Genomic DNA, 25,607 nt, shown 5'->3' with positions numbered 1-25,607 from the left:
CCAAGATATGCATGCATGTGGAGCGTGCTGAGCTGACAGCTCCGCTTCCCGACTCAACGCCAATGTGCTAGTTCTACATTCTGAGATGCCATCGAGCGCCTCATGGAACTCCATCCAACGCCACTGGTGCCTGAATACTACTCCTGGGGTGAACGAAGCATTTCCAGAAGCGTAGAGTGTGCGATCTTTGCGTCGGCCGTCCCTTTGCTCATCTTCATGACCTCGCCGACGAGCCGCATGACGACCTTTTCGTTGCCCTTGCGCACCTTGTCAGCCTCCTTGGGCAACTTGGTGATCACTTGTTGACAGAGGTCGGAGAGGGCGGCAGGGGACTCAGATGGGAAGAGGCCGAGCTCCAGCAGCAGCCCCTCGAGGGTTTGCCCCGAGGAGCCCTCCGCCACGACATGCTTCAGCACGTTGCGGCCGGTTGTACCGTTGATCCTTCCTCCTTCAACAGCAACGACAATGTCTCGCAGAAGGGCAGCAGGCACAACACTGGGAGACCACGGCTTGTCCGCCTTCGTCAACTGCCCGAGCAGCTCATGAACAATCCTGAAATTAGCTTAGGCAGTTCTCCGTGAGACCACTCACCAGTTCGACACCTTCTTACCCAGCTGCTTGTCGCCGCCGGCTACCTCCTCGAAAAAGGCGACGCCTGCACCCGAGTACTCGTCAAGATGTACCAATGTCTCGACATCTCGCCTGTCGAGGCCGTACGTCTCAGACAACCGCGAAACTGTGCTCCACGGCATCTCTGGCAATTGTTCTTTCAACTGACGGATGTAGCCCTGGGGTTGTCAGCAGTCGTACACCTACACGGCTTACTTGCTCCAGTGCTAATGCTGGCAAGTTGGAGTCGGGCATGTAGCGGTAGTCCTCTGCCTCTTCCTTGCTCCTCAAACTGTACGTCTCGCCAGTGAGTTCGTTCAACCCGCGCGTCTCCTGTTTAAGGGGAACACCAGGATTTTCTTCGTAGTGTGCAATGTGCCGGCGACGTTCAGCTTCTGTACCATTAGCTGGTGTGGAGATCTGAGGCTCACCAATAGCTTGCTGGAGGAATCGGACCGAGTTGATGTTCTTGATCTCACACCTCGTGCCGAAAGCCTCGCCGGGCCTTCGTACCGACACGTTGACGTCGACGCGCATGTTCCCCTATCGTAAGAGAGTTGCAAGAGAGGCTCGAAAGGACTCTAAGTACTCACCTTCTCCATGTCACCGTCTCCCGAGCCTACGCGACGCAACAAGCCCTGCAGCCTTCTGACGAATGCGCCGGCTTCCTCGGCGGATCTGGTGTCAGCTGGAGCAAGACATTAGTCGCGCACCTCATGTGCGGCTTCGTGACAATCTCCATCAGCCCCGTCCCAGCGCGATTCAAGTCAACGAGCACCTCCCCGCCGACTGTCTGGCTCTTGGCCGTGTCCTGCAATCAGCGAGTTTTCAAAGGTGTCGTCCTTACCTGCTCAATCTGCAGCTGTATAATCCCGACGTCGAATGCGCGATGCACCCCACCCTCGCCGGCCTGAAAGCGTACTACTCCATCACGGGCAATTGGGTCTGGGTTCAGCTAACAGCACGCCTGGGTACTCACTGTAGTGCTGCGTAATCTGATAGCTCGGTGGGATGTCATGGTAGAAGTAATGTTTGCGATCGAATGTGGAGCGCGCGTTCTGCAGTCAGCTTCGCCTGGATTGTATCGCACAATCTTGCACTCCAGCGCCATGGCAGTAAGGAGCGACAGCCTGACAGCCTCGGGATCGATTACCTGCCGTCAGCACCATCCTTCCTCGCTCCGCACCGGAAGAGTGCCGGGGAACGCGGCGTCGAAGAGCGCGACGTTCGTGTTCGGGTCCTCGTCATGGCTTAGCGGGGCGCCTAACGTCAGCTGTCATCACCAAATTTTGCCTACGAGAGAACAGTTTGCGCCCAGTACGCAGCTGGGCGTGGATCTCCAGGCCAACGACAAGCTCCCATCCATCCACAGGCGTGGGCGTAGCCTGTGTGCTCGCTGGCCGGCGAGCTGCGAAGCGGGAGGGACCAGCGACAGTGCCATGAAGAGCATACGTGCGCGACCACGCGCGCGCAGTAAACGTAGCCATTAGATCTGAGTCCCAAGCGCGATTGTTGTTCAAGTGAGCGACGCCCAAGTCGAGTGCGTAGGGCAACCTCCACTTCGTCGTCCTCCGTTTTCCAGGTGGCATTCCTTTCCTCCCTCCACGTGGCCGTCTCGTATCAACGCATCACTCGCCGCGTCGAGGTGCTGTGCACTCATCCGCCACCCCACAACATTCGCTCCTCTCCACACACAACCACCATGTCAAACCACGGCAACACGCTCGACGCGAACCCGTTCAACGACCCCAATCCCTTCCAGCACGGCAACGAGAGCGCGTACTCGCTCGACGGCGTGGGCGGGGCGTCGTCATCGCAGCCCCGCGGCGGTGTCGAGAACATCCAGGCGTATGTGGCAGACCACGACCGGCGCGCGCAGGAGCTCGAGGCTAAGCAGCGCGAGCTGGAGCGGCGCGAGGCCGAGCTCGCACAGCGAGAGGCGGACGTCGCGCAGTACAAGCCCAACTGGCCCCCGTTCGTGCCCATCCTCGTGCACGACATCAAGCTCGTGCCGCAGGAGCAGCAGAAGAACGCCCGCCTTATGTACTTTTACTGGCTTGCGCTGCTCGTGACCCTCATCGTAAACTTTGTTGGGTGCATCCCCCTCGGCATGTGAGTGACTTTACGTAGGAAACAGCTCACGCTAGCTCGTCAATCGGCGCCGGCGCGGGATACCTCCTCTTCATCTCGATTCTCAGCTTCATCCTCTGGTACTACCCGATCTACACCGGCTGGCGGCGGCTGCACAAGCGCGGTGCCGCGATTCTTTTCTGTAAGTGGCGGTGACGGCGGTGACGGTCGGACATGGCATGGCCCCATCATCGGGGCGCCTGTGTCTGTGCGGCACCGCTGGCCCTGGCTTTCGGTTCGGTCCGGCCAGCTAACCCCCAGACACCTACTTCATTTTCGGCGGCTTCCACCTCCTTTTCGCACTGTACATGTGCATCGGCGCGCCGTACACGGGCTCGGCTGGCCTGTTCAACACAATTACTAGCTTGATCAGCGGCGATCTCTTTGCGGGCATCGTCGGCATCTTCGCTAGCGTCGGCTGGATTGTCCAGCTCATCGGCGGCGTCGTCCTCTACAAGCTCGTCTGGAACTACAAGAACCACAGCACCGAGATCAACTGGGCCAGCGCCAAGAGCGAGTTTGCCGGCCTCAAGACCATCTTCAAGCTGTTCCGTGCGAGCAACTAAGCGGCCAGGCTACGTCCCGTGCAGCTTTAAAGCGCGAGATGGCGTCAGCAGAGCGCAGTAGCAACGTGTAACGAAAGGGCCGAGTGGTATTAATCCTACTACTCCTCGGTAAACGTCCACCCAAGCCCCCAGCCTAGAATCCCAGCATCCACTGTATCGCTCGAGGCCTGTGTACGAATGCAATGCAGATATAGTTTTGGCCGTGGCTGTGTGGTGCGCAGCGCAGATGTGCGACGAGGTGTCCCGTGGGCTGCATCTCTAGGTTTGGGTGCAGCCCAAAATACGCAAGGGCAAGCCGAATCCTACCCATTATCCAGTCCCACGTCAAACGTCAATGGCATGCATTACGCCGTTCGCATTAAAGCTAATGGTCATCATCGGGTCATTATCTGCCGGCCCGCTCTGTCTAAAGTTATGGGTATCAGCAAGTCCGATGTTTTACTGAATGTGGCGTCTTCCTACCGCAGACCACCGTCGTCGTATGGCGGGGCGGGTGAGCGGCGATCTTCCATTGAGCTTCTCGGGCTTGGGCTGGACGGCACCCCAGGCACTTGCGTCGGGGCCTGTGTCGGGGGCTGGGGCAGGCGTCGGGCGCCCGTCGGCGTTGTCGGCGTGTCAAAGTCCACCCCCGAGTGCCGGGGCTTGGCGGCGCGTCTGAATGCGGCGGCGCTCATGACCCCCGCCGCAGACTGCGGCACCTGAACTGTGAACGGCGTACTTTGGGCGGGAATGTTGACGACGCTCGCCTCGTTCACGTCCCCGATGCTACCATTACTGGTACGAGCGTACGTGTCGCGGACACTGAATGCCCCCGGCGGCATGCTATCGCGGGTCATGAAACTCGGCGCAAACGAGTCGCGCGGGTCGCGTGGGTACTGGCTCGTGTAAGACTCGCGGACACTGGCAGGGTGGTCGTGTCTATCGAGATCGGAGGGCGCGGGCGGTGGCACGGAAGGGATGTACTGTGCCAATGGGCGCTGCTGCACAGGGGCAGAGCGCTCGCCCACCTCCGCCGGCTCGTCCGAGTAGTCGTACTTGGACGGCGGGGAGGCAGAGGGCAGCTTGGCGGCGTATGCCAGTGCTGGGCTCGTGTCCTCGTCTGGGTGGGCGATACCGTCATAAGCGCTTGGTGCGGAGAGGTGCGGCGGGGGTGGAGACGAGGCGTTGAGGGGCGGTGGGCTTGAGAGAGGCGTCGAGAACTCGCCGTCCTCGGACTGGCGCATTCCTGGAGGTGGTGGCAAAGCTGTCTCGGCGGAGTAGTAGCCAGAGTTATTCGACCCAGGCCTATTGTCGCGGTTCTCCTCGCCAGTCGAGAGGAATTCGGAGCTGAACGGCTCATGGCCGATCGCTGGGAGCGTGTACCCAGGTCCGTCGTGCAACTGATACTTTGGCCCGTCGTGCAGCTGGTACTTTGGCCCTTCGTGCTGCAACGATCCGCGCTTGTTCTCCGAAGAGTTGGTCTTGAGGGGCTGCCACGCGGGCTGAGCGTGTGCCAACTCGGTGCCGTGGTCGCTCCCGGCGTCCACCTCGTCAAGCGTTCTTGCGTTCTCCCGCGGCGTCATGATATCAGAGGAAGGGACCGCGGAGGGCGCGGCCTGCTCCCTCGCCCGGGCAGCATCCATCTCCTTCTGCTGCTGCCACTCATAGTCGTGCGTCTCGAGCTCGGGCGAGTCACCACCCTTCCACAAGACAGTGCCCTGGGGCGTGGGGGCGTTCGAGCCCGCGGTGTTCGAGCCCACATTGGAGATTGGGCGCGTCGCCCCAAACTCGCTGTATGTGCTTCTAGTGTCGTACGACGTCTCGCCAATGGCGGGAAGCTGCGGAGGCATCGACTCGCGCAGGCCACTCGCCTTGCGCTCCCGCTCGGCTGGGTAGTCGCCGTACGCCTCATGGTCCGCCACAGTGTGCAGCGTATTGGGTCGCGGCCCAGAGTCATGCCGCCCGAATGTGGGCGCGCGCAGCGAACCAGAGTCCGACATTACCGGTAGCCCGGGCGGCTTGGGCGCAGCCGACGCAGCATGGAACTGCACAGTTGCAAGCTGTTGTCAGTTTCGTTGGATTGTGAGAACCTACGCATTTGATCGCCTCCTTTGTTGTGCTCTCGGTTCTCTCGTACCCGTTGTACGGGGCGCGGTCATAGCCCGGAGGGGTCTCCTCCAGAGGGATCTCCTCAAGAAGGAGCTTGCCAAGCTCGCCGATAATGCACATCTTCTCGCCCAGCTCCTCGAGGCCACCGAACTTGTACGACATGGCCTCCTTGACAGTCCTGGGGATTAGAGCGATCACACACACAGTTAGACTCACTGTCGCTTGAAGTCGCCAAGCTTGGTCTCCTCATGCACAATGTCGGCGTCCATCTGACGCATCTCCTGGCGGAGTCTCTCGAGGAGATCAGTCTGAGCGGGGAGCTGCTTATTCTCGGGCCCCATTTTGGCGAGCTTGCGCTCAGCCGCCTCGGCCTTGGTGCCTGTAGTGCGGCGTCTGCGGCGCATCTCGTCGAGTGCTTCCTCGCGCGCGCGGACCTTCTTGAAGCACACGCGCATGCTCGCTTCGTGGCTGGCGAACGCACGGAACGCAGCCGACAGCTGGTTCAGCAGAGTGGAAGAGTGGCTCAGCACGTCTTGCAGATCCGGACCCTCGGCCTGGCCGTACAGAGGCAGCTTGGTGGCCGCGGTACCCGTCTCAGTGGCGAGCCTGTCGCATGTCACCATCATGGCCTTCTCGGACGTGATAACGCTAGAGTCAGTTCGAAGCGCACGCTCTCACTTACTCCTGCAGCGCCCGAAGGTCCTGGTTGCCCAAAGATGGGAGCAGACTCGTGTGAGCTATGCTCTTGCCGAGCTTGCGCCCGATACCATCAAATGCGGACGGGCCGCCGCCGCCCGCACCGCCCGCACCGCCCAAGCCCATGCCACCACCTGTGCTTCCACTCATCATGGACTCGGGTGCTCGGGGTGAGGATGGTTCAGACTCGCCGCTAGTCAATGTCTGGGGAGGGCCAGAGTTGTAGGTGCTAGAGGAGACGCGGGACTGAGCCGGTGCGGAGTCGTGGTGTTGATTGTGCTTGCTGCGCCCGAAGGTGGGCAAGCTGAACTTGCCTGACGCGTTGCGGAGCGTCATCCCGGGAGAGTGGACGTTGTTGAGGGAGAGCGAGAGAGCGACGAGGAGATTGAGGAGAGGAGAGGATGAGAAATGTAACGTCGACGCGCTTGTACAAGCAGGCCGAGGATCCGAGGAAGGGTGCCTCGTCCTCCTCCATTGCTGTGAAAGGGTCCGCAGCAGGGAAATGCGCCACGCGACAATCCTCTCAGAAGTGACGTAACCCCGTCCTGCGCTTTCCTTTTTTCCGCAGCAATCGCTCTCGACGCTCCTTCATCCGCTTCATCCTCCTCACGATCCTCACGCCATTGTGTCTTATAGCTGCTGCTCACTGTCTTCTCTACATCTCTCTCTCTACTCTCCACGAACGCAGGCCGACCCGTGTCTCACATCACATCTTTATTCAGCCAAGCTTCCAGCTGGCGGCACGGGATCTGGCGGGAGAAGAAGCCCTTACACGTGTCAGCATGGGGGTCGCCGACTACGGCTGATCCTCATCTTGCAGCCCGCTAGGCCGCGAAGCCAGTGGTCAGCGATGCTTTCGGCCTCTTATCGGCCGCCGTACCGCCGTGCCATGGTGCCAAGAGGCCACCAGGCCACGCGCCCATCCGTGTTTTCTAATGTTCTTTACCGAGGATCGAGTTCGTACTGATCAGGGCGGTCAGTGTGGCGAGTGGCGCCGGGGCGCGGGGCAGTGCAGCAAATGTTGATGCGTGTTCTCTACGACGTTTTCATCCATGCACTCACACCAGCATCTCAGTCCATCTGCCGTTCAGTCGTCGTACTCCGGCGGCTCAAGCGACCGCAGGCCACGCAATAATAACCCCAACATTTCATCACCTCCGCTCCGCCGCTCTCAGTTTCCGTCGGTTCCGCAGCCATGCCACATGACCAACACTGCCCCACCTGGAGAGTCGAGTGGAGTACATAATGACCTGGCGCCACGCAAGCGGTCCCCCCCCCCCCCCCCCCCCCCCCCCCATCCAAAATGAAGGACATCACACTGCACGCCTCGAACCCCGACGACCCCCCGTCGTACGAGGACGCCATCAACAGCCTGCCGGTGGCAGCTGCGCCCGCTCCCGCGCCCCCGCCGGCGTCCGGGTCCCCCTCTAGCGTTAGCGTGGCGCCAGCCATGACGGTCACTACGCACATCGCGGCCGCCGCGGCCGGTGTGCGAGCAGATCTTGTGTGTGTTGCCGCCGGAGTGCGGCGCGAGCTGGTAGGCACTGCGGTCGGGGTCCGCCACGAACTTGGCGAGATCGCGCGCGGCCTTGGTTGCGTGTATAGCGAGGCGCACAAGGGTTGGATCGAGGCGCGAAGCCTCTTGAGGCCCGAGCCGCGGCGCTCGGGTTGTGCCCGCCAAACACGACCGCTCACCGGATGCAAGCGGGAGAAGGACTTGCCTTGACGGGCGTTCTCTATACACTCTTCTTGACGGAGCCTCCTATACATGCGTCGTCTGTAACATCAACTTGAACATGAACTTCTAATCGACGCCCCGAGCGGGCACTCTCGCGGCCAACTCTACATAATGGAGCACGACGAGCGGTCGCCACTGCCACCCTCTTCGTGCATGCCGATGTACTGCACCTTGACGCTGCCGTTGTGGGTCGATGCGTATGCGCGGTCTGGGCCCTTGTCGCTGAGGTCGGTTTCGGTGGGACTGACCTCCTGGAAGCGTGCGTACTCCTCCTCATGCCGCTTGTACTCTTGCTCCTGCTTATCGAGACTCTTGCCGCTAGGCCCGCTGCAGCCGCGGGGTCCGCTAGGGCCACTAGGCCTGCGTGGGCCACCGCCAGATGCCGGACGCACGCGATACGTAATGCTCTTCTCGTCGCCCTCGCTGGGCCAGATGACACCGGCCATGCCCTCAACGCGCTTGCGCCCGTTGATGACGCGCACAGTCACGAGCCCGTCAAAGTCCTCGGGGAGGTTTAGCGTCACGGACCCGTTGCTGCTCTTGGCGGTCACGTCGATGGCGGCGCTGTCGCGGTGCACTGTGAGGTCGACGCGCCCGTTGGTGGTGATAACGTCGACGACGGCGGGGCGGAACAACGTTCCCTGTAGAAAGAGCGTGACGGCGACCGCGCCGTTCGTGCTGCTTATCTTGACGTCCGGCCCGGCCTTGTTCGACATGAGCCGCACCGCGTAGGTGCCCTTGATCGAGGCGTTGGTGTCGGCGAGCGTGCTGAACGAGTTAGAGGCGAGGCGAGAGCATTGAGCGACTCACAGAGGTGCGACCGCGCGGTGCGCCGACGACGGCGGCGACGGCGGACGCGCGGGCAATGCTGGTGCTTCGCTCTCCTCGTATGTCGGTGGAAGCTCTTCGTTGTGGCGGGTCATGGTGGTTGTGGTGAGGTTGAGATGTGAACAATGGCGGAATGCGCCTTGTGCTGGGAACCTCTGATGCTTTTGGGATCTGCCAAGTGCGGGCCGCACCGCTTCCACCATTGTGCGTCCGCGCGCCCACGCAGCCCCTCGGCTCCGCGGCATGGCGACATGTCTGTGCCGTGGTCTTCCGGGATGATGCCTTGAACACAATGGATCGCACACGCACTACGCGTAGAGGGCAGGATGTTGTAAGAGGTTGGGTGGCAACTTGTTTGCGTGTCTTCCAGGCACGCGGCTTTGCGCATCAGCACCACCCCTCCTTCCAGTTCCAGTTACTCGCGGTGTCGCGGATAACGCAGGTGTAATCATAGATTGAGACCTCCAAGCCGCTCTCAAAAGCCAAAATGCCTAACATTGTCGTTCGACGTCTACGGCCGCATGCAACGCACATCGCCTTAATCCGCATTTGTGACATTGCTCTACAGCGACGCATGAATGGTGCGTTAACTGGTCGGCCTGTCGTTACCCATGGTTCTACTCAATACTCAGCCGGCACTGGGAAATCAAGATGCTGCCACCCGATACCTCCCATAGCTTTCCAGCTTCCTAACGGACGGAACAACAGCATAACTGCCATGTGAAGACGGAGAGTCGCCCTCCCCTCCGTCAGCTAAGTGGCATGGAACTTGCACCAGCGACCAGCACGCGAACAGAGATGGAAACGCTCCATTTGTCCAACCAGCGGTTGCTCCGCTAGTGAGCGGCCGAGTGGGAACCACAAAGTCCACAAAGGCCACATCGTTGCCGATGGCCGTAAATATGATCGAGTGATGAGGCGCCCAAGCGGCGGTCCGGCGCCGCCATGGTTACACCCATGTCCGCCATTCCGCACATGCGCCGCCAACCACCTCTCCACGCATCTTGCAGGGCTCTCCTCTGCCCATGATGGCGAGTGCAACTCGTCAATTGTCGAGAATCCCAAAGCGCTCGGACCCGTGTAGCGGGAGCAGATGCTTCTCTGCACTAGCCACTCGCCACAACCGCAGATGGGAGTCAGCTGTCAGTCGCGTTGGCAAGTGGCAAGAAGTCTCAGTGGCAACGGCTGGCGTTGTTGGACAGTCCAGTTGTTGTTCATAACCGCTCATCACGCCCTACCCTCCTCCTCTCAACGAGCCCCAGCTCGTGCCGTTCGTTATTCAAGCATGGTCAGTTCAGATCCTGCCGCGACTTCCGAACTCCTGAACACAGTCCTGCCGCTCGCACCGTTCACGCTACTTACGCCAGGCCTTCTATCCCACCTACCCCCACAGCTACTACCCTCCTCAGGCCATCGCCCCCGTCCTCGCCCCCGTCGTGACACCCATGGCCGCCGTCTTCTTCGGCGTCGGCTACTACCCCGCGGAATACGGGGGCGTGCCGCCACCCGCGTATGTGGTGGTTCGAGCGCGCTAATGCCAGACACAATGCGGCGTACGTTTGTAGTGTATGTGGACGCGCTGGTCTAGCTCATGGCAGGCGTTTCCTGCACTTAACCATGTAACACACAGCTCGCACATGCCACGGCAACCACGGCCACCATGGCCACTACGGCCACTACAGCCATCACGGGCACTACATGTACGGCCATCATCAGCTATATCTCCCGTACGTTGCACTGTGTCCCGCGCGTCTCCCTCACGGCAGCGCCGACACTTGGTGGTCCAACGAACGTCGCCCGGACCCTGCCGACCAGTGGTACACTGTCGACCGACACGGCATGTATCGCCCTGTACGGCGCTTTCGGGACCTCCTCGTTCGCAAGTTGTGGTAGTGTCGTAGCAGACTCTCCACGAGATGGTGCACGTATGCATGTCTTCTATGCGCAATGGGCGCGGCTGTCCACCGCAACCCCTACCGACCACGATGCCCTCCCTCACCAACCATTACCACCTAACGCACGCTAAGGATGATGTCGTCAATCTTCAACAGGAGCGCCACGGTCTCGGCCGCCAGCTCGAGCGCGCTCGTCGACACCAACAGCGGCTGCACGACGCCCAGGTCCTGGATGTTGCTCACGATGCCCTTCTTCACGTTGATGCCCGCCATCATGTCGCCCAGGGCATGCCTGTTGCGCAGCTCGGTCACGATGCCAATAGGGTTCAGGCCCGCGTTCTCGGCAAGCGTTGTCGGGATAATCTCGAGCGCCTCCGCAAACGCCTGATAGCAGTACGCCTCCTTGCCCCTGAGCGTCTCGGCGTATTGCGAGAGTAGCCGCGAAACGTGGATTTCCGGGGCGCCGCCGCCAATGATGAGTGCGCGCTTCTTCACAAGGCAGCGAACCACACACAAAGCGTCGTGCAGCGAGCGCTCACTCTCCTCAAGAACGAGGTCGTTGGCGCCGGTGCACACAATCGAGACGGTCTTGCCGGGGTTCTTGACACCGGTGACCTTGACAACCTTGGCACCGTTCAAGTTGTCCTCCTCGACGAGCTCGGCCGAGCCAAGCTTGTCCTCAGTGAACGCGTCAATGTCGGCGACGGGCTTGGCACCAGTCGCCTTGGAGATGAACTCGATCTCGTCGCGCTCAATGTCCTTGATAACCATGATCTTGAGCTTGGCAAGGAAGTGGAGGGACAGGTCGGTGACAGCATCGCGCAGGATCGACTTCTGGATGAGCAGCACGTTGCAGCCAGTCTTCTTGATCTTCTTGCACAGGTTGAGCAGGTACTGGCGCTCTTCCTTGAGGATCTTGTCCATCTGGCGGTAGTCGTTGACGACGATCTGGTTGTCCATGTCGGGCTTGGGGCTCGAGAGCTGGAACTGGATGAGACCAATCTTAGCCTTTTCCATGCGTGTCGGGCCACCGGCGTTGGCCATGGCAGGCTGCTTGAGCGCAAGGCCCTCGACAAGCTCGGTGTCGTCAATTGTTCCGCCGACCTTTTTGATCAAGCGGATGTCACGAAGGTCCACGTTGCTCGAGGTGGAGGAAACGAGTCTAAGGACGGCGTTGACGGCGATGGGGGCAAGAGTGGACGAGTACTGGGACACGACCTTGGAGTTGAGCGAGGTGGAGGCTGCGCGCAGCAATGCCTCCTTGTCGTTCAGGTCGACAGGGGTGCTCATCTGCTCGAGGAACTCGACGGCCTTGGAGGCTGCGGCCTGGAATGACTGCGCAATTGTTGTTGGGTGGATGCCCTGGGACAACAGCTTCTCGGCCTGCGACAGCATGCTGCCGGCCAGCACGACCACACTCGTCGTTCCATCGCCCGCTTCGATGTCCTGCGCCTTGGACAGCTCGACCAGCATGCGCGCCGCGGGGTGCAGCACTGCCATGTGGGAGAGAATCGTCGCGCCGTCATTTGTAATAACAACCTCGCCGGTGGAGGTGGTGATCTGAGTGTCAGCGGAGCTCGTGGCAGACGTAACGGCCCCTCGGCCCACGGGAGCTGCTGTGAAAGCTGCTTATGTGAGAGACATCCCGCCAGCTTTCAGCCGCGAAAGCCGGCTCCCAAGCCATGGAGGCGCCGCGCCCGACCTCGTCATGCCGCACGCCCTCTAGTCGTCCTGCGCCAGAAACCCACCATCTTGTCCATACCCTTCGGTCCCAACGACGTGCGGACAGCGTCTGACACGGCTATGGTCAGCTTTGCGCTTTCCCTTGTATTCTAGTGACTTGTACCCACCCTTGGCAGCGTTCATGTTAGACAGGCGCACCTCTGTCGGCTTGCCCTTGTCAGCAAACGAGCTGTCGGCGATCTTGGCGCCGGCGCCGAGCTGCTGCGCGGGCCCGGGGGCGGAAGGTGCTGCTGACATGCGTTCTGTCTGTTTGGGGAGTGAGTGTGATAGAGAAGAAGGGAGCGCGTTGATGAGCGCGTTGTAGCGGTTGAGGGAAGGCGAGGTGAATGGAATGTCGTGGTGCTTGGAAAGTTGGATACGCGTCGGACACGACAGCGTGCCATTTGGTTCCGCCTCCCTCCGCCTGGCGCCTGCACGTGTCGTCAATCCACGTGGGGATGAGAGAAGCTGCAGGCGTGAGTTCGGGAGAGTAGGCATCTGTAGCTTCAAGGCGCCTAAAAAAGCGACATCACATGGGAAGATGTCGTTTTAGGCGTGCAATTTTAAGATCGGTTGGGTCCCGAGTGCCGCGGAGATCTGGCGATCTGGCGGCTGTGCCTAGACCGGTGACCAAGGCCTGAGCGGCTGGGCGGATCTTGGCCCACCCCAACCGCGCTGGTAGCGCCACGCATGCCGCAGACTACTCCCTAATCAACGTGAAGCAAATGGTGAGCCACGACAAAAGACCTCATCATCGAGAGCAGCAAGGAAAGTAGGGTGACGGCCAGTCTTTGTAGAGATCAAAAGTGATTGATGTGAGTTGGCATTATCGATGTTACGGAATGTCCGTGATGGACAAGCGATAAGATGCACCAATGCGAGGCGGAGGCGCGTATCAGACCGTGTCCAGATTCCAGATCAGGCCCCACATTCAATGCCGAGTGAATACGACTAATAGACAAGACTTGACGGAGTGGCGGCTAGCAAAGCAAAGAGCAAGCGCCAGAATGCTCGATTGCGCAACCAACAAAAACTAGCGCCGGCCGGCAGATCGGGGAAGACCGCATGGGGAGTGCAAGGGCGTGCAGGGAGACAAGGTGCGGAGGGCAAGCGAGGAATGCCGCACAACCCGCGTCACCCAGGTGACTACTATGGACCCCAGCCACCTTCCCTGTTAAACGCGCGCGTCTCTTGCCATCCTGCATATAGTATTATACAATCCCCTATTCATCTCCATCTCTCTCATTCTCTTCATCTCTCATTCTCTCATTCTCTCATTCTCTCATTCTCTCATCTCCTCCTCCTCCTCTCTCCCCCCCCGAACCTCCCAATCATGCCGCCCCGCATCCCTCGACGCCTCCCAACCGGACCCCGTCTCCAGTCCATCGCTCGCGCTCCTCGCCTCCCCTTCGTCCCCACCCAGGTCCGCCGACACACCAGCCGTGACCGCTACTTCCTCCGACCCCTTCAGAGCGAGGCTCCCGCCCCAACCTACGACTACAAGTTCCTCGCTCACCCAGCTGCTGTCGAGGTATGGCCTAACTCACTCTCACACTCAAAACTCACTCCAGGTTCTTGGATACCCCTTTTCAGGCGGCCAGCCTCGCGGCGGCGTCGACCAAGGGCCCGAAGCTCTCATCAAGGCTGGCCTGCTTGACCAGCTGCGCGCCCTTGGGTGGAATGTCAACTTCAACCAGGAGTCGCTGGATGATGTGCGTGCTCTCGCAGAGCAAAGGAACGACGCCGACATTGGCAAAATTCACAAGCCACGCGCGGTCAGCGCCATCAACGAGAGGGTCGCAGATGACGTCGCGGCCATTCAGGCGCGGGGTGCGCTGCCTCTCACGCTCGGAGGCGATCACTCACTGGTGAGTACTCGTCCCGCTACACTTGCGGATTGCGCAAATCTGCGCCACTCGTCGATAGTCAATCCTTTGCTCAAGACGCACTACCGATTGCCTTCGAAACTGGCTTCTCATGACCAACGCCTATCTTGCTTCCCCTTCTCCGACCTCCAACCGTCCCTCTTGAGCTTCACGACTGACCCCAGGGCATGGGCACCGTGGCCGGCACGAAGCGGCGTTTCCCCGAGGCTGCGCTCATCTGGGTCGATGCCCACGCCGACATCAACACGCCCCTCACCACCGACTCGGGCAACCTCCACGGCTGCCCGGTCTCCTTCCTTCTCGGCCTCGAGGGCACCGACATTCCGCCATTCAATGTGTGGCTTCAGCCCTGCCTGCGCCCCGAGGATGTGGTCTACATCGGTCTGCGCGATATCGACGACAAGGAGAAGCGCATTCTCCGCGACCTGGGCATCAAGGTGTTCACCATGCACGACGTCGATGCCCACGGCATTGGTCGCGTGATGGAGCAGGCGCTCGCGCACGTTGGCGCCGCCCGACCCATTCACCTCTCGTTTGACGTCGACGCGCTTGACCCCACCGTTGCTCCGTCGACCGGAACGCCCGTTCGTGGCGGTCTGACGTTCCGTGAGGGGCACTACATCGTTGAGGCCATCGCCGAGACCGGCAACCTTGTGGCCGTGGACATCGTCGAGGTGAACCCTACTCTCACGGACGAGGTGAGCGCCGCGCAGACTGTCGCCATCGGGTGCTCCCTCTCCCGAGCTGCGCTCGGCGAGACCCTGTATTAAGTGGGCTCTCGGAGGCTGATCGAGGCACTGCCACAACATGTGTGTATTCCTAGCACTATCCCGGTATAATGAACCCTATATGTGGAGCTCGGTGTGCCGACTGACCTAGAACTAATCTAGTGACAGATGCCTTCTTAGCGGCGCCTGAACCACCGCCGGCGTTCCTCACGGCGCTCCCGTGACTCCCCCTGCATGTCACGGTCACTAGCCGAGATCAGCCCGCGCGCGATAAGCTCTGCCTCATCCCAGCTCCCGCTGCTTGCGCTTGGACTCATCATGCTTAGGCTCCGTTCCTCCGACCCACGCTCGTCGGCAAACGACACGCGCGGCACCTCTCGCTCCTTGCCTTTGCGCGTCTCGCCTGCTTCAGCCGCTGCCTTGTCAGCCTCGCGCTCCAGGAACGCGTGGAGCATGTCAAGTCCTTGGCTGCCGCTCGGCCCGGCTTTGAACCGCGACCGATCCCAAAACTTGAGGTCTCGGCTGGCCGATCGCATAGCGCTTTTGCGTGGCCGCGACGGCCCCGCCTCGCCGATCTCGGGCAGAGGGCTGAGGACCTGGCGGCGTCGGAATGAGCGCCGCTTCGCCAGACGTCGCAAGGGCTGTGGGCCCACGGCCGCCTCGTACTCGCATACAGCGCCGCACCGCCCGCCGCATGGACATGGACTGCGCGCCTCCGACGTGATGCTCGGACGGGGCTCAGACTCGTCGTCCCCATCCTCGCTTTCTTCCCCTCGCACCGGCTCCGGGCCATGCAGGGCGGCGTTTAGCGCCTCCCACGCATCGGAAATGAGGGCGGCGACCACATCTCCTTCGTCCTCTGGAAGCGCCGAGGCTGCGACAAACATGAGGTCCAGAGTGGCCATGCGCGTGTCGGGCCGGTGGGGGAGAAGATGGCCGTACTCGACCATGAGGCGGCGGACTTGAGTTAGAGGTCTAAGGGAGTGGGTGACTCACAAGGATCCTCGTCGGACGATGAGCTTCGCCGGGTGTCCACGCTCGAACGGTGTGAATGTGATGATTTTTGCCTTGCGCTTGATCCCTCATGCACTGCCACAACCAGCTGGGCGACGACGGCCCCCTCGCCGTCCGACAGCTCTGTAGCGGCGACAAGAAGCGCGTCGAGCGTCTCGACCCGATCCAAGTCGGGCGAGACCAGGTGGCCGTATTGGAGCATGAGCAGCTCGTCTTGCGTCAGCTTCCGCATACCCAAGTGCCGTACATGGATCGGCATCCCCCTCCGCGCTGGCACCGCCAGTGCTTTGGCCGGCAGCGGAGTCGTAAACTTTCATAATGGCGTGGACTGCCGACTCGCGCTGGTGGTCTGGCAGCTCGAAAGCGGCGCCAAGAAGCGCGTCCAACGTTTCCTCAATAGAGCCCGAGAAATGGGCGGGAAGGAGGTGACCGTATTCGTCGAGAAGTCTGCCATCTGGCTTCAGATCAACTATACTAGGCCGGCAGCAGCTTACAAGGATCGACGCCCGACTCTTGTTCCACTGCCCTCTTCGCTTCTTGCCTCAAGCTCTCGGGCTCGCTGCTCCCCCGCCGCACACTGCTCTGACTTCGTCGGCCAGAACAGCTAGCACTCTGGTCGGTCTTGATAAACTCAAAAGCTTCCATGACCATCGCGGCAACGGCGAGCCCCTCATCTTCCGGCAGATCGGTCGCAGCCGCGAAGATGAGGTTTAGCACCTCCATCTGGCTGCTGGGCCGGTGCGGAAGGAGATATCCATAATTGGATATCAGACGCTGGACTTCTGTCAGATCGGCTGAAGGGCAGGCTCACATGGATCCTGGACTGGCTTGACGATGGGTTTCGGCGGTAATGGCGGGAAGTTTGGGCGCACTACATCCATCAGAGCCCGTGATGGGCGCGGATATCGCAGTTGCGGGAGGGGCGGAAGAGGCTCGAGGAGAGCCGCTTCGCCTCTAAACTCGGGGCCTTGGGAACGAGGAACACGGCGGGTGCTTCTCGTCCGACGTGGGCTTACATGTGGCCCCTTACGTGAAGGTGGGGCACTGTATCGCGTTCTTGTGGTGGGTGGTTCTCGAGAAGCGGAGCGGCTTGAGTCAGAGCCGTGGGAGGCATGGTAAGCGCTGTTCCTCCTCTCGTCATTAGGGAGGGTGGGGAGAGGGCGACTGGTGCCGTGACGAGGAGAAGCCTTGGATCCTGCCTTTGAATGCTCGGCATCGCTCAGAGCACGAGGCCCGATAGTACTGCTGCTCGTCACGCTTGGCGTACTGGCGGAGCTCCTGCTCTCGGTGAAAAGTCCACACAGGCCCAAGATGCTGTCCGACGAAGGCACGGCAGCTGTGCCAGACACAGGGAGTGGCCTAGTCGCTGCTTCACCATCCGTTGTCCGAGGTCTGAGGTAGATGAGCTGCGCTCTTGCAGTGCCAACGATGTCGGCTCCTCGCCACGGCTTGTGTCCATTATTGCTGCTGTCTTGCGAGTGGTTAAGAGCACTTGTCGTCATCGGTGGAGAACTCACACCAGTGAGGCTGATAGGGGTGTTTTCGGCTCCGTACGGGGTGGGCGAGACGCTGGCACGGGCCGTGCGCTCTATACCGGTGATAGCCGGCGCAGAGGGTGCTAGGCACCTGCTGCTGAAGCCGTTGATGGTCGGAGGGCGGGGTAGGGGGCGCCTCGGCCTGGCATTGGGTTGGCTGTTGAGGTGATTGGCACCGAGTGAGCCGTTTTCTTGGCCATGAGAGAGCCCTTCCTTGTCTGCATTCGTCGAGGAAGTGCGACTATTGTCCTATATGCTGACGCTCGGCTGTGGTAGGGCGTTACGGATTGCAGACGTGTGATCGTGACTTGTGCCGTTAAGAGTTGGCTCGCTGTGCTCACCCAGATGAGGTGCTGAGCTCACCAGCGCCTGTTCAGCGCTTCGGGCGGTGGATCGCACAACTGTTTCCTTTGGGAGTAGACGCGGTGTCCCCGACTCATATGCGGATAATCTATCCGTTCCCTCGAGAATCGTGGCGCGAGCACAGGACATCCCGTGTTGGACGCTATTGTCAACGTTGGCAAGCGCAGCCTTCGCGAGCTCAGCCCACTGTTATAAGCTTTGTCGATTCCCTTAGCAGCTCACGTCGCCAAGCTCCTCCACTTCGTTGTGGAGAGAGGGTGCATGGGGCATGGCCGGAGGCGAGGACAGTGTGAGTGCCGGATCGGAGGATTAATGGTGGGTAAGATGGGCAGGGTGATGAAGAGATGTGAGATGAGTGAGATGAGTATGTGTGGAGTGAGGTTAGTGCACACAACACGCGCACTTCCCTCCCTCACCGCCGCCGGCAGGCCGCTGACGGGTGGCGGGAGCCGAACCTTGGTCAAGACGATGACGGTGTGACGGGTACACCTCCTTTGTTCGGTGGCTTTTCGGCAAGCCACCTTCTTGTCCCACCCGGACCGGACTTCATTGCGGATCGAGGGTAGGTCGTTCACGCGCACGCGGAGCACCGCTGCCCATCCTCTGTGCGTCTCATCCGAGCAGGAGGTTTGTGCTGTTGCTGCAAGATATGCATCCGAGAAGCCTGCCATCGGAAGAGCGTAAGTACGCTGCGTCCTCCGCCCAATGTGGCCGCGATCGCCAGCAGATCAGAGCATGCCCTTGGCCTTGCCCTCCATCTCGCGGCCCTCCTCCCACATGGTACGTCCCGAGCATGCGCACACCGTCTTGTCGTTGCCCCATGTACCAGCCGAGCGAGCGACCACTCCAGCGAAAACGCTGCCTGCCGGGAAGGAGGGGGTGCCTTCTGGAACGTCCTTTTTCGGTTCGACGCCTTGCTGCTCCACTACGCACGCACGTCCAATCCATTCCCAAAGCTCGCCATCCACCTCCTTGAACAGGTCGCCGTACCCGTCCTTGTCGGGGTTGATGGTTCCTAGGTCGACATAAGCTCCCTTCGTCGTGACAGGCGGATCAACAAGGTTACCCGTCTTGGAGACATAAGCACGGAAAGCGTTCTGAGAGGGCGGGAGCCGTACAGTCAGGTCAAGAAGGATGGAACGTGGGGCAATCTGCACGAAGCGCGCAATACCGAACACCTTCTGCGTGAACTCGTCATCTTCGAGACCGTAAAGTTCGCGCTTAGTCGACTCTGGAAGCGCCTTGGCGACGGTGGTGGGAACGGAGATGGGCGACTCAAGAATCGAGATGGCAGCCTGTGGGGGAAGGGAGGGGTCGGCGGCACCAGAGCCGCGAACGAGAACTTGACGCTCTGTCGACTTGAGCGCCGCGAGAAGTTGAGAAGGGGGGGCTGAGGTTAGTGAATGCACGTAAGGAAATGGAGGGAATTCCAGTCAGCCACTCGTATTTGGATTGAGTGAGAGTGAAGTGGGAAGATAGCAGGTTGAGGCGGCCTCAACGAAAGGAAGGCGAGACGACCACGGGGGGATTGACGGCGGGGGACATGGCAAGTCAACTACACTCACTCTTGCCTGTGATGGTAACGCGCTTGTTCTCCAGCTCAATGTCGTATCGCTCAATGCCTATGGTCAGAGACCGACCAAATGTTGCTGCTCAAGCACTTGCGACCTACCAGGCAGATCCTGGAGCGCATTCTTGACAGCTCCGACGCACTAGCGTCAGCTGGTCCAGCAAGTCCAACGCACACTCTCGCAGGTCATGTCGACCGCAAACTCAGTCTGGGATCAGCATGATCACATGCGTCGACAAACTTTGAACGCAGTGCTTGCGAGGACCATGGTGAGGACGGTGAAGTGTGGATGAAGAACGGAACGATGAGTACTCCAGTGCTTGCTCATCATGAGTGAGCGGACCGGCCATGCCCGAGCGCCGATGACCTCCACTTTCGTGCTCGATCGGATAATCCATGCCAGGTTCAGTCACTCTGTCAGAATGCCACAGCGCCAGTCGCGCTTGTACGTGCTGCATACGAGAGCGCAAGAAAAGCCTCATACAGCCATCCGGGCAAGTGCATCAGTCGTCTGACCGTATTGTGGGCCAGCGAGGGTGCACTTGAATTTCGCTATTAGCTATTCCAAGTCGATAAACAAGGCCACGTGACCCGGTTATGAGCGGGCATTTCGAAGTTGCTGGAATACCCCACACTGCAACTCATGATCGACTTCCCTCCAGACACCACCACTCTTGACTTGTCTCCATTCTTCTCCGTCACAACTAATCACACGCACAATGCCCAACAAGGTTGCCTACTTTGACATCAGCATCGGCGGACAGCCCGCCGGTCGCATCGAGTTCGAGCTCTTCGACGACGTCGTGCCCAAGGTTAGCAAAACGCCAGACGATTGCTGACTCCAGACCGCGGCCAACTTCGAGCACCTCTGCATCGGCGACAAGATCAACGAGAAGGGCACCAAGCTCACCTATGTCGGCTCCTCCTTCCACCGGTGCATCAAAGGCTTCATGCTTCAGGGCGGTGACGTTGGTGCCATCTTAGATCGTTAGCTGACTGGCAGTTCACCCGCGGTGACGGCACTGGCGGGGAGTCGATCTATGGCGAGAAGGTGAGAGTTTGTTCAGGGGATGGATGAAGCTGGATTCATACATTGTCCTGGTGAGAGACAACCGCTAACATCAGTTTGCGGACGAGAACTTCACTCTCAAGCACGAGAAGCCGATGTTGCTGTCGATGGCCAACGCCGGCCCCAATACAAACGGCTCGCAGTTCTTTATCACCACTGTTCCCACCCCCCATCTGGATGGCAAGCACGTCGTCTTTGGTCGCGTGCGCTCGAACCGCGCGCTTGTTCGTCGTATCGAGGACATCCCCACCACGGCCTCTGACCGTCCTGAGGAGGAGGTGAAGATCACCGGCGCTGGTGTGCTGGATGCCGCCGAGGTGGAGAAGGAGGACGCCGAGCGTGCTCGCGCTGCCGAGGCTGCGGCTAAGGGGGGCGAGGATGTCTTTGAAGATTACCCTGCGGATGAGGAGAAGGTTGACGCCGAGAAGGCCGAGGAAGCACTCAAGGTTGCTCAGACCCTCCGAGCCCTCGGCAACGCAGCCTTCAAGGCGGGAGAGAACACCGTCGCTCTGGCCAAGTACCAAAAGGCGCTGCGATACCTCGACGTGCACCCGGAGCTGCCCAACGATGCCGCCGCCGAGCTGGTCGATGGCTTCCGCAGCACGAGGTTCCCGTGCCTCACGAATGGGAGCCTGGTCGCGCTCAAGGTTAGCCCGCCTCAGGCCAAGCTGGCCGAGTCGCTTGCCAGCCGAGCGCTTAATGTTGCCGACCTCACCGCCGCCGAGAAGGGTAAGGCCCTCTACCGGCGCGGTGCCGCTCGCGTCGCGCTGAAGGACCTGGATGGCGCCGAGGCAGACCTTGCGGAGGCAAACAAGCTTGTGCCAGGCGACGGCGGTGTTACGAAGACTCTGGCAGAGGTGCGCGCCCAGAAGAAAGCTGCGCTCGACAAGCAGCGTGCGGCGTACTCCAAGATGTTCGGATAACAGACCGCGCATGGACGGCAAACGAGGAAGTGTATCGATGTTAGCATAGGATAGACAGACTGCTGCGTGGATGGCATCTGCATTGTGTTTCTACATGACGGCTTGATGTATGGGTGGGACGAAGGACGAAGGGTGCGATCGCCCATCATCCGTCGTCGATTGCGTATGACGCATGTCGCGCGACGTAGAAAAGACGCTTGTCTGGTAGCGGGACCCGCGCGGGTATATACAAACGCGACGATGACAACGCATGTACAATGCGCGGGAGAAACCAGCTCCGTCGCATGACATCCCGGAAGTACATAGAAGCTGGCGTTAGCGTCTGATGAGGTAGCGAGCGCCAAGAGATCAGAAGTAGAAGTAGGGTGTCCTCAGTGTGTGTAGGACTGTTGAGCTTGAAAATTATTTTGCTCATCATGGAAGGCGCGAGAGGCAGGCTGGGGGTGACTCACCATTTGTTTTGAAGATTTGCGCGGTGCGAGATGCGATGGACGAAAACATGACGTGTTGCGAGGTGGAACATGCTGTAAAGTTTTCACGACTGGCTGGGTTGTCGTTGTCGCCGGCTCTAGCTCGCTGGTCGCCACCATTGCCGCTGTCTGTGCCCGCGTCGCGCTGCTGCAGTAAACATTATGCGATACATACGATGAAGGAGAGCTACGGAAGTCGATCAGAAAGCCCTCGCGCGCCCACGGTCAACCGTCACCCTCCCTTTCGGTTGGGATCCAGCGTCACGCCAGCTTCTTCGTGTCTCCGAGGCCGGGGACAAGTACTCTGTGAAGAGCGGCGAGGGGCTATATCATCGCCTCGACGTGGAAAATGTGGCTAGTGTGAACTAGCGAGAGTGAACGGTTACTGTAGAGAGATCTGGATGTCAGCACTGGCGATGGGGGATGAGGCGGCGAGGAGGATGGGAGGTCGAGCAGCAAGGAGGGGGCCTAGACGGGCAGGTAGATACTCACCCTACAGAGTGTGGTCACTAGAGAACAAGAAACGCGCCCCGTCCAAAATATATACCCCCTGCCAGCCGGTGGAGGTCGGTGGAGGTCTACGCTCGCACCTCGGCGTTTCAGTACCGCCGCCCCCGTGGCAATACAGCCACGCGGCACTTAAGCTTATTATTAACTCTCCTGCCAAGCGCTCACAAACATGTTTTTGGGATACCACAGATGATGTGCATTGCCAAGGTCCACAAACGGATTGACCTCATGGTGCGCTTGCTCGCAACATCGAGAGTAGGTGACTCGCTCCGCGCTTGATCTGCTGCACCACATGGATGCACAAGTACTAGTGAGTGGCGTTTGCTTTATAGCCCTATTACGTCGGTCCCACATTAGTTCGACATCTCGGGTCGACACAGTTTTTTTGTCGTAGTTGCAAAGAGATAGGTTTGTAGTTGTGCTCTGACAGCCGACCATGCGTCCATGTCCAAATGCAGGGGCTTGCTCCTTCCTAGTTTCCTTCGGCAGGCCGCTCTTGCGCGGTAAATATGCAACATTCGCGACCGACCGAGTCCACGTGATGTCGGTCGAAAGTTGTCATGCATTCATGACTGTCAATTTGTTGTCGCACTCTCAGGTAGGGAGCCTGCCCCGGTTGGTTCATGTCTGATAACGCAAGCAGTCGTATGGAGGAAACCCAACTGCATACGACTCCAACATTGGTACAGGCGTAAAGAGGAGGAGGCCGATGCTCCTCGGGCCTCGGAGGGTACCAGTGTCGTCGGGTCTGCTCAACAAGCAGAGCTTGCCCGCACTGCAACTGGAGCAGAGCGCTCGCACGAGGAGAGACCGCGGGAGTAAGGCACGTGGTCGAGTACGCTTAATACCCTGAGAGCGCGGATGTTGCGTCTGTTTCAGCACCCCACCACCCGCCTCATGCACCTCGCCTTGAGCATTCATGGGCAGCTGAGCAGCTCCTCTCCCCCTCTCGCATTGTAACCAACCGCTCCAACTCACACTTCCTCTTCCGCCATCGACGAGGTCTTCACTTGGCCACAAACCACTTGTCATGGCCATTCTTGTTGTCCTCGCGACCGTGGTCGGCGTGGCCAACGCCCTCGCTCCCAACTTCACACTTTCTTGGGGTGTCCGGGTAACGAGCCCACTATTCTCGCGAGACCCCGCAGACAGCTGGATCGACACGTACGCCAACTCGGACGACTCTCTATACACAACTGGCGTGCGAGGTGCAGGCATTCCGACACTCGTAGGAGGTCCTGGCGGCCGTGTTTCGTTCGCATACGTCGGCCGCAATATGACTTGGTATGCTTACTTTAACGGGTCCGACCCAGGCCAAGTCACGATAGACCTGGATGGTAATGCACAGCCATCACCGCGAAACACCTTTCAAGACGGGGACTACCAACGCCTTGTGGGTCCGAGCAACGTGGACGTAGCGGAGGGATCGCACACCTCCTCAATCGGTCTAGGAAACGGCGCCCCGGCTGACGCCCGTCTCCTCGTCGAGGGCGCAACATTTGGGCTTCCCATTGTCGCACCGACGTAAGTGTGGATACAGGATCCGTGTTGTGGGCTTATCGTTTCTTTCATACTGACGAGGGATAGCCTGGACCGCAAAGACATCGAATGTTGGCGATGGCCATTTGCCGGCATGATTGCACCGGGAACGTCGAACCAGTTCATCAAGACCACTGGTCCTTGGCGTATCAGCCACTCCATCGGCGGTATTGGCGGGCAGCCTGTGATTCCCTACCCCACCATCTGGGCCAATGAGTCAGCATCAGTGCAGGTAACCCTCCCAGCGTCGAGTACAATGCTAGAAATCAACGGAACGGTAGGCCCCGGCTATGGCAGATACACGGTCGAAGTGAACCCGCCGCCACCCCAACTTCTGGGTACGAATACCTTTGATGCTCACCGCCGATACGTGGCACTCAACGAGACCATGTATATCAACTCATTAGACCCCGCCGTCAACTACACTTTCACCATTACAGGGGACGAAGATCCGACCAAAATTCTGGGACTTGTTGCCTGGAAAGCCTGCTTTCTCCACAACCCGTACGTCCGGCTGTCCTGGCTCAATGCACACTAACTATGAGCGAGTTTGTCGTCCGTGCAGGGGCTGGCGGGAGCAATGCGAGCAGCACTGCGGCCGGTGGCAGTGACAACGCAGGAATCTCGGTAGTCGTCTCGAGTGGGAGCTCGCAACCTACCAGTACAGGAAATTCGGAGGCTGGTGCTGGTGCTTCCTCTGCGGGTACCAAGACCAACATTGGTGCCATCGCTGGCGGCGTGGTCGGAGGGTTGTTGGGCGCTGGCTTGCTTGCTGCGGTGATCTTCTTCCTGTGCAGGCGCCGTAGACAGCGACATAAGGCGTGAGTCCGCGCTGGAACCGAACGATCCATCCACCGTCTCTTCCCCTCCCCCCTGACGCGACAGGAGCACAGAACCGTTTGTTATCGATGTCACCGAAGACGCCGTGACACCGTTCAAGCCGGATACCTACCGAGATGGGCCGAATAACCAGCAACACCAGATGGCCTACGCTTCCCTTCTGCCACACAACCAGCACCATGACGGCCGGTTATCGCGCGAGTATAGCCCTTACGCGGGGCGCGAGCATGGATACTCAGCCGGCAGTGCAACCTCGGGGCCTTCGTCGCAGGAATACCAGGTCCAAGCACAGGAGAAGCACCGGCAGCAAACAGTCACAGTGAATCCCGATGAGCCAATGAATGAGGAGACAGTGCAGGTGCTCCTTAATGCGCTTCAGAAGCATCGACAGTCCTCTGGCTTACCGCTAGAGGAGGACGCGGGGCCTGCACTCGACGTCCGCCTGATGCCTCCGATGTACAACCCTATGTGGGCGCCGCCCGCGCCGCAAGTGGAAACATCTGCGGCGGGATCGTCCATCCCCCCCAACACATCAGAGTACCCGAGCGGGACGACTTCCCCCACCTCGCGACCCAAGTGGCACTAGCTAGTAAATTTTCATCTGTGAGACTGTCTCTGTAGTCTTTTCGCGACCGGATGAATCCCGTCATTCCAACATCAAGAATGGCCTGTCCGCGGTTTACAAGATTGAGTAGACGTCGGCATGTGCGATAGACGGTTGTGATGGGCGGTTAACCCGGGGCCACTCACTCTGCCCACTAGTGTGCTTTGGCCCCAACCATATGTGGCTTGCCAGGAGACAGCGGGCTACAGTGTACCAGACCCACGTACAGACCTGTGACCAGCTTCACAGTCTTTCCGCTCGAGGCCTTTTAAGGAGAGGGGGGG

At 59.9% G+C, this 25,607-nt stretch overlaps 11 protein-coding genes across 11 annotated transcripts; 5 read left to right on the top strand and 6 right to left on the bottom strand.

Annotated features, from left to right (window-relative positions):
* Positions 1–137: 137 nt before the first annotated feature.
* COLE_01685 (uncharacterized protein) lies at positions 138–2,096 on the bottom strand (the record flags this gene model as incomplete). Its single annotated transcript, XM_018421540.2, has 11 exons — positions 138–552; positions 592–788; positions 826–1,004; positions 1,041–1,152; positions 1,203–1,287; positions 1,323–1,420; positions 1,457–1,554; positions 1,589–1,667; positions 1,700–1,762; positions 1,796–1,872; positions 1,907–2,096. 11 exons carry the CDS (start codon positions 2,094–2,096, stop codon positions 138–140), a joined length of 1,593 nt encoding a protein of 530 aa, XP_018276071.1.
* Positions 2,097–2,311: 215 nt separating this feature from the next.
* COLE_01684 (uncharacterized protein) lies at positions 2,312–3,305 on the top strand (the record flags this gene model as incomplete). The annotated part of the gene is made up of 3 exons (XM_018421541.2): positions 2,312–2,721; positions 2,757–2,881; positions 3,001–3,305. 3 exons carry the CDS (start codon positions 2,312–2,314, stop codon positions 3,303–3,305), a joined length of 840 nt encoding a protein of 279 aa, XP_018276072.1.
* Positions 3,306–3,763: 458 nt separating this feature from the next.
* COLE_01683 (uncharacterized protein) lies at positions 3,764–6,425 on the bottom strand (the record flags this gene model as incomplete). The annotated part of the gene is made up of 4 exons (XM_018426954.2): positions 3,764–5,344; positions 5,379–5,571; positions 5,610–6,041; positions 6,076–6,425. The coding sequence occupies 4 exons, from the start codon at positions 6,423–6,425 to the stop codon at positions 3,764–3,766; spliced, it is 2,556 nt and encodes an 851-aa protein (XP_018276073.1).
* Positions 6,426–7,392: 967 nt separating this feature from the next.
* On the top strand, positions 7,393–7,815 carry COLE_01682 (uncharacterized protein; the record flags this gene model as incomplete). The annotated part of the gene is made up of 1 exon (XM_018425560.1): positions 7,393–7,815. One exon carries the CDS (start codon positions 7,393–7,395, stop codon positions 7,813–7,815), a length of 423 nt encoding a protein of 140 aa, XP_018276074.1.
* A 116-nt stretch (positions 7,816–7,931) lies between these two features.
* COLE_01681 (uncharacterized protein) lies at positions 7,932–8,750 on the bottom strand (the record flags this gene model as incomplete). Its single annotated transcript, XM_018426955.2, has 2 exons — positions 7,932–8,595; positions 8,638–8,750. The coding sequence occupies 2 exons, from the start codon at positions 8,748–8,750 to the stop codon at positions 7,932–7,934; spliced, it is 777 nt and encodes a 258-aa protein (XP_018276075.1).
* Positions 8,751–10,100: 1,350 nt separating this feature from the next.
* On the top strand, positions 10,101–10,190 carry COLE_01680 (uncharacterized protein; the record flags this gene model as incomplete). The annotated part of the gene is made up of 1 exon (XM_065626163.1): positions 10,101–10,190. One exon carries the CDS (start codon positions 10,101–10,103, stop codon positions 10,188–10,190), a length of 90 nt encoding a protein of 29 aa, XP_065482657.1.
* Positions 10,191–10,667: 477 nt separating this feature from the next.
* Positions 10,668–14,882, bottom strand: COLE_01679 (uncharacterized protein; the record flags this gene model as incomplete). Its single annotated transcript, XM_018425840.2, has 4 exons — positions 10,668–12,110; positions 12,299–12,351; positions 12,401–12,491; positions 14,802–14,882. 4 exons carry the CDS (start codon positions 14,880–14,882, stop codon positions 10,668–10,670), a joined length of 1,668 nt encoding a protein of 555 aa, XP_018276077.1.
* A 180-nt stretch (positions 14,883–15,062) lies between these two features.
* COLE_01678 (uncharacterized protein) lies at positions 15,063–15,836 on the bottom strand (the record flags this gene model as incomplete). Its single annotated transcript, XM_018424238.2, has 1 exon — positions 15,063–15,836. The coding sequence occupies one exon, from the start codon at positions 15,834–15,836 to the stop codon at positions 15,063–15,065; it is 774 nt and encodes a 257-aa protein (XP_018276078.1).
* A 2,690-nt stretch (positions 15,837–18,526) lies between these two features.
* On the bottom strand, positions 18,527–19,636 carry COLE_01677 (uncharacterized protein; the record flags this gene model as incomplete). Its single annotated transcript, XM_018420982.2, has 5 exons — positions 18,527–19,188; positions 19,364–19,420; positions 19,471–19,510; positions 19,544–19,576; positions 19,610–19,636. The coding sequence occupies 5 exons, from the start codon at positions 19,634–19,636 to the stop codon at positions 18,527–18,529; spliced, it is 819 nt and encodes a 272-aa protein (XP_018276079.1).
* Positions 19,637–20,087: 451 nt separating this feature from the next.
* Positions 20,088–21,360, top strand: COLE_01676 (uncharacterized protein; the record flags this gene model as incomplete). Its single annotated transcript, XM_018421542.2, has 4 exons — positions 20,088–20,180; positions 20,214–20,336; positions 20,372–20,419; positions 20,494–21,360. 4 exons carry the CDS (start codon positions 20,088–20,090, stop codon positions 21,358–21,360), a joined length of 1,131 nt encoding a protein of 376 aa, XP_018276080.1.
* Positions 21,361–23,370: 2,010 nt separating this feature from the next.
* On the top strand, positions 23,371–25,305 carry COLE_01675 (uncharacterized protein; the record flags this gene model as incomplete). Its single annotated transcript, XM_018424239.2, has 4 exons — positions 23,371–23,864; positions 23,928–24,383; positions 24,425–24,700; positions 24,765–25,305. The coding sequence occupies 4 exons, from the start codon at positions 23,371–23,373 to the stop codon at positions 25,303–25,305; spliced, it is 1,767 nt and encodes a 588-aa protein (XP_018276081.1).
* Between the last annotated feature and the right edge of the window lie 302 nt (positions 25,306–25,607).

Source organism: Cutaneotrichosporon oleaginosum (assembly GCF_008065305.1).
Source record: "Cutaneotrichosporon oleaginosum strain ATCC 20508 chromosome Unknown ATCC20508_contig01, whole genome shotgun sequence".
NCBI classification, from domain to species: domain Eukaryota; kingdom Fungi; phylum Basidiomycota; class Tremellomycetes; order Trichosporonales; family Trichosporonaceae; genus Cutaneotrichosporon; species Cutaneotrichosporon oleaginosum.
This window is presented reverse-complemented; position numbering and strand designations above follow the sequence as displayed.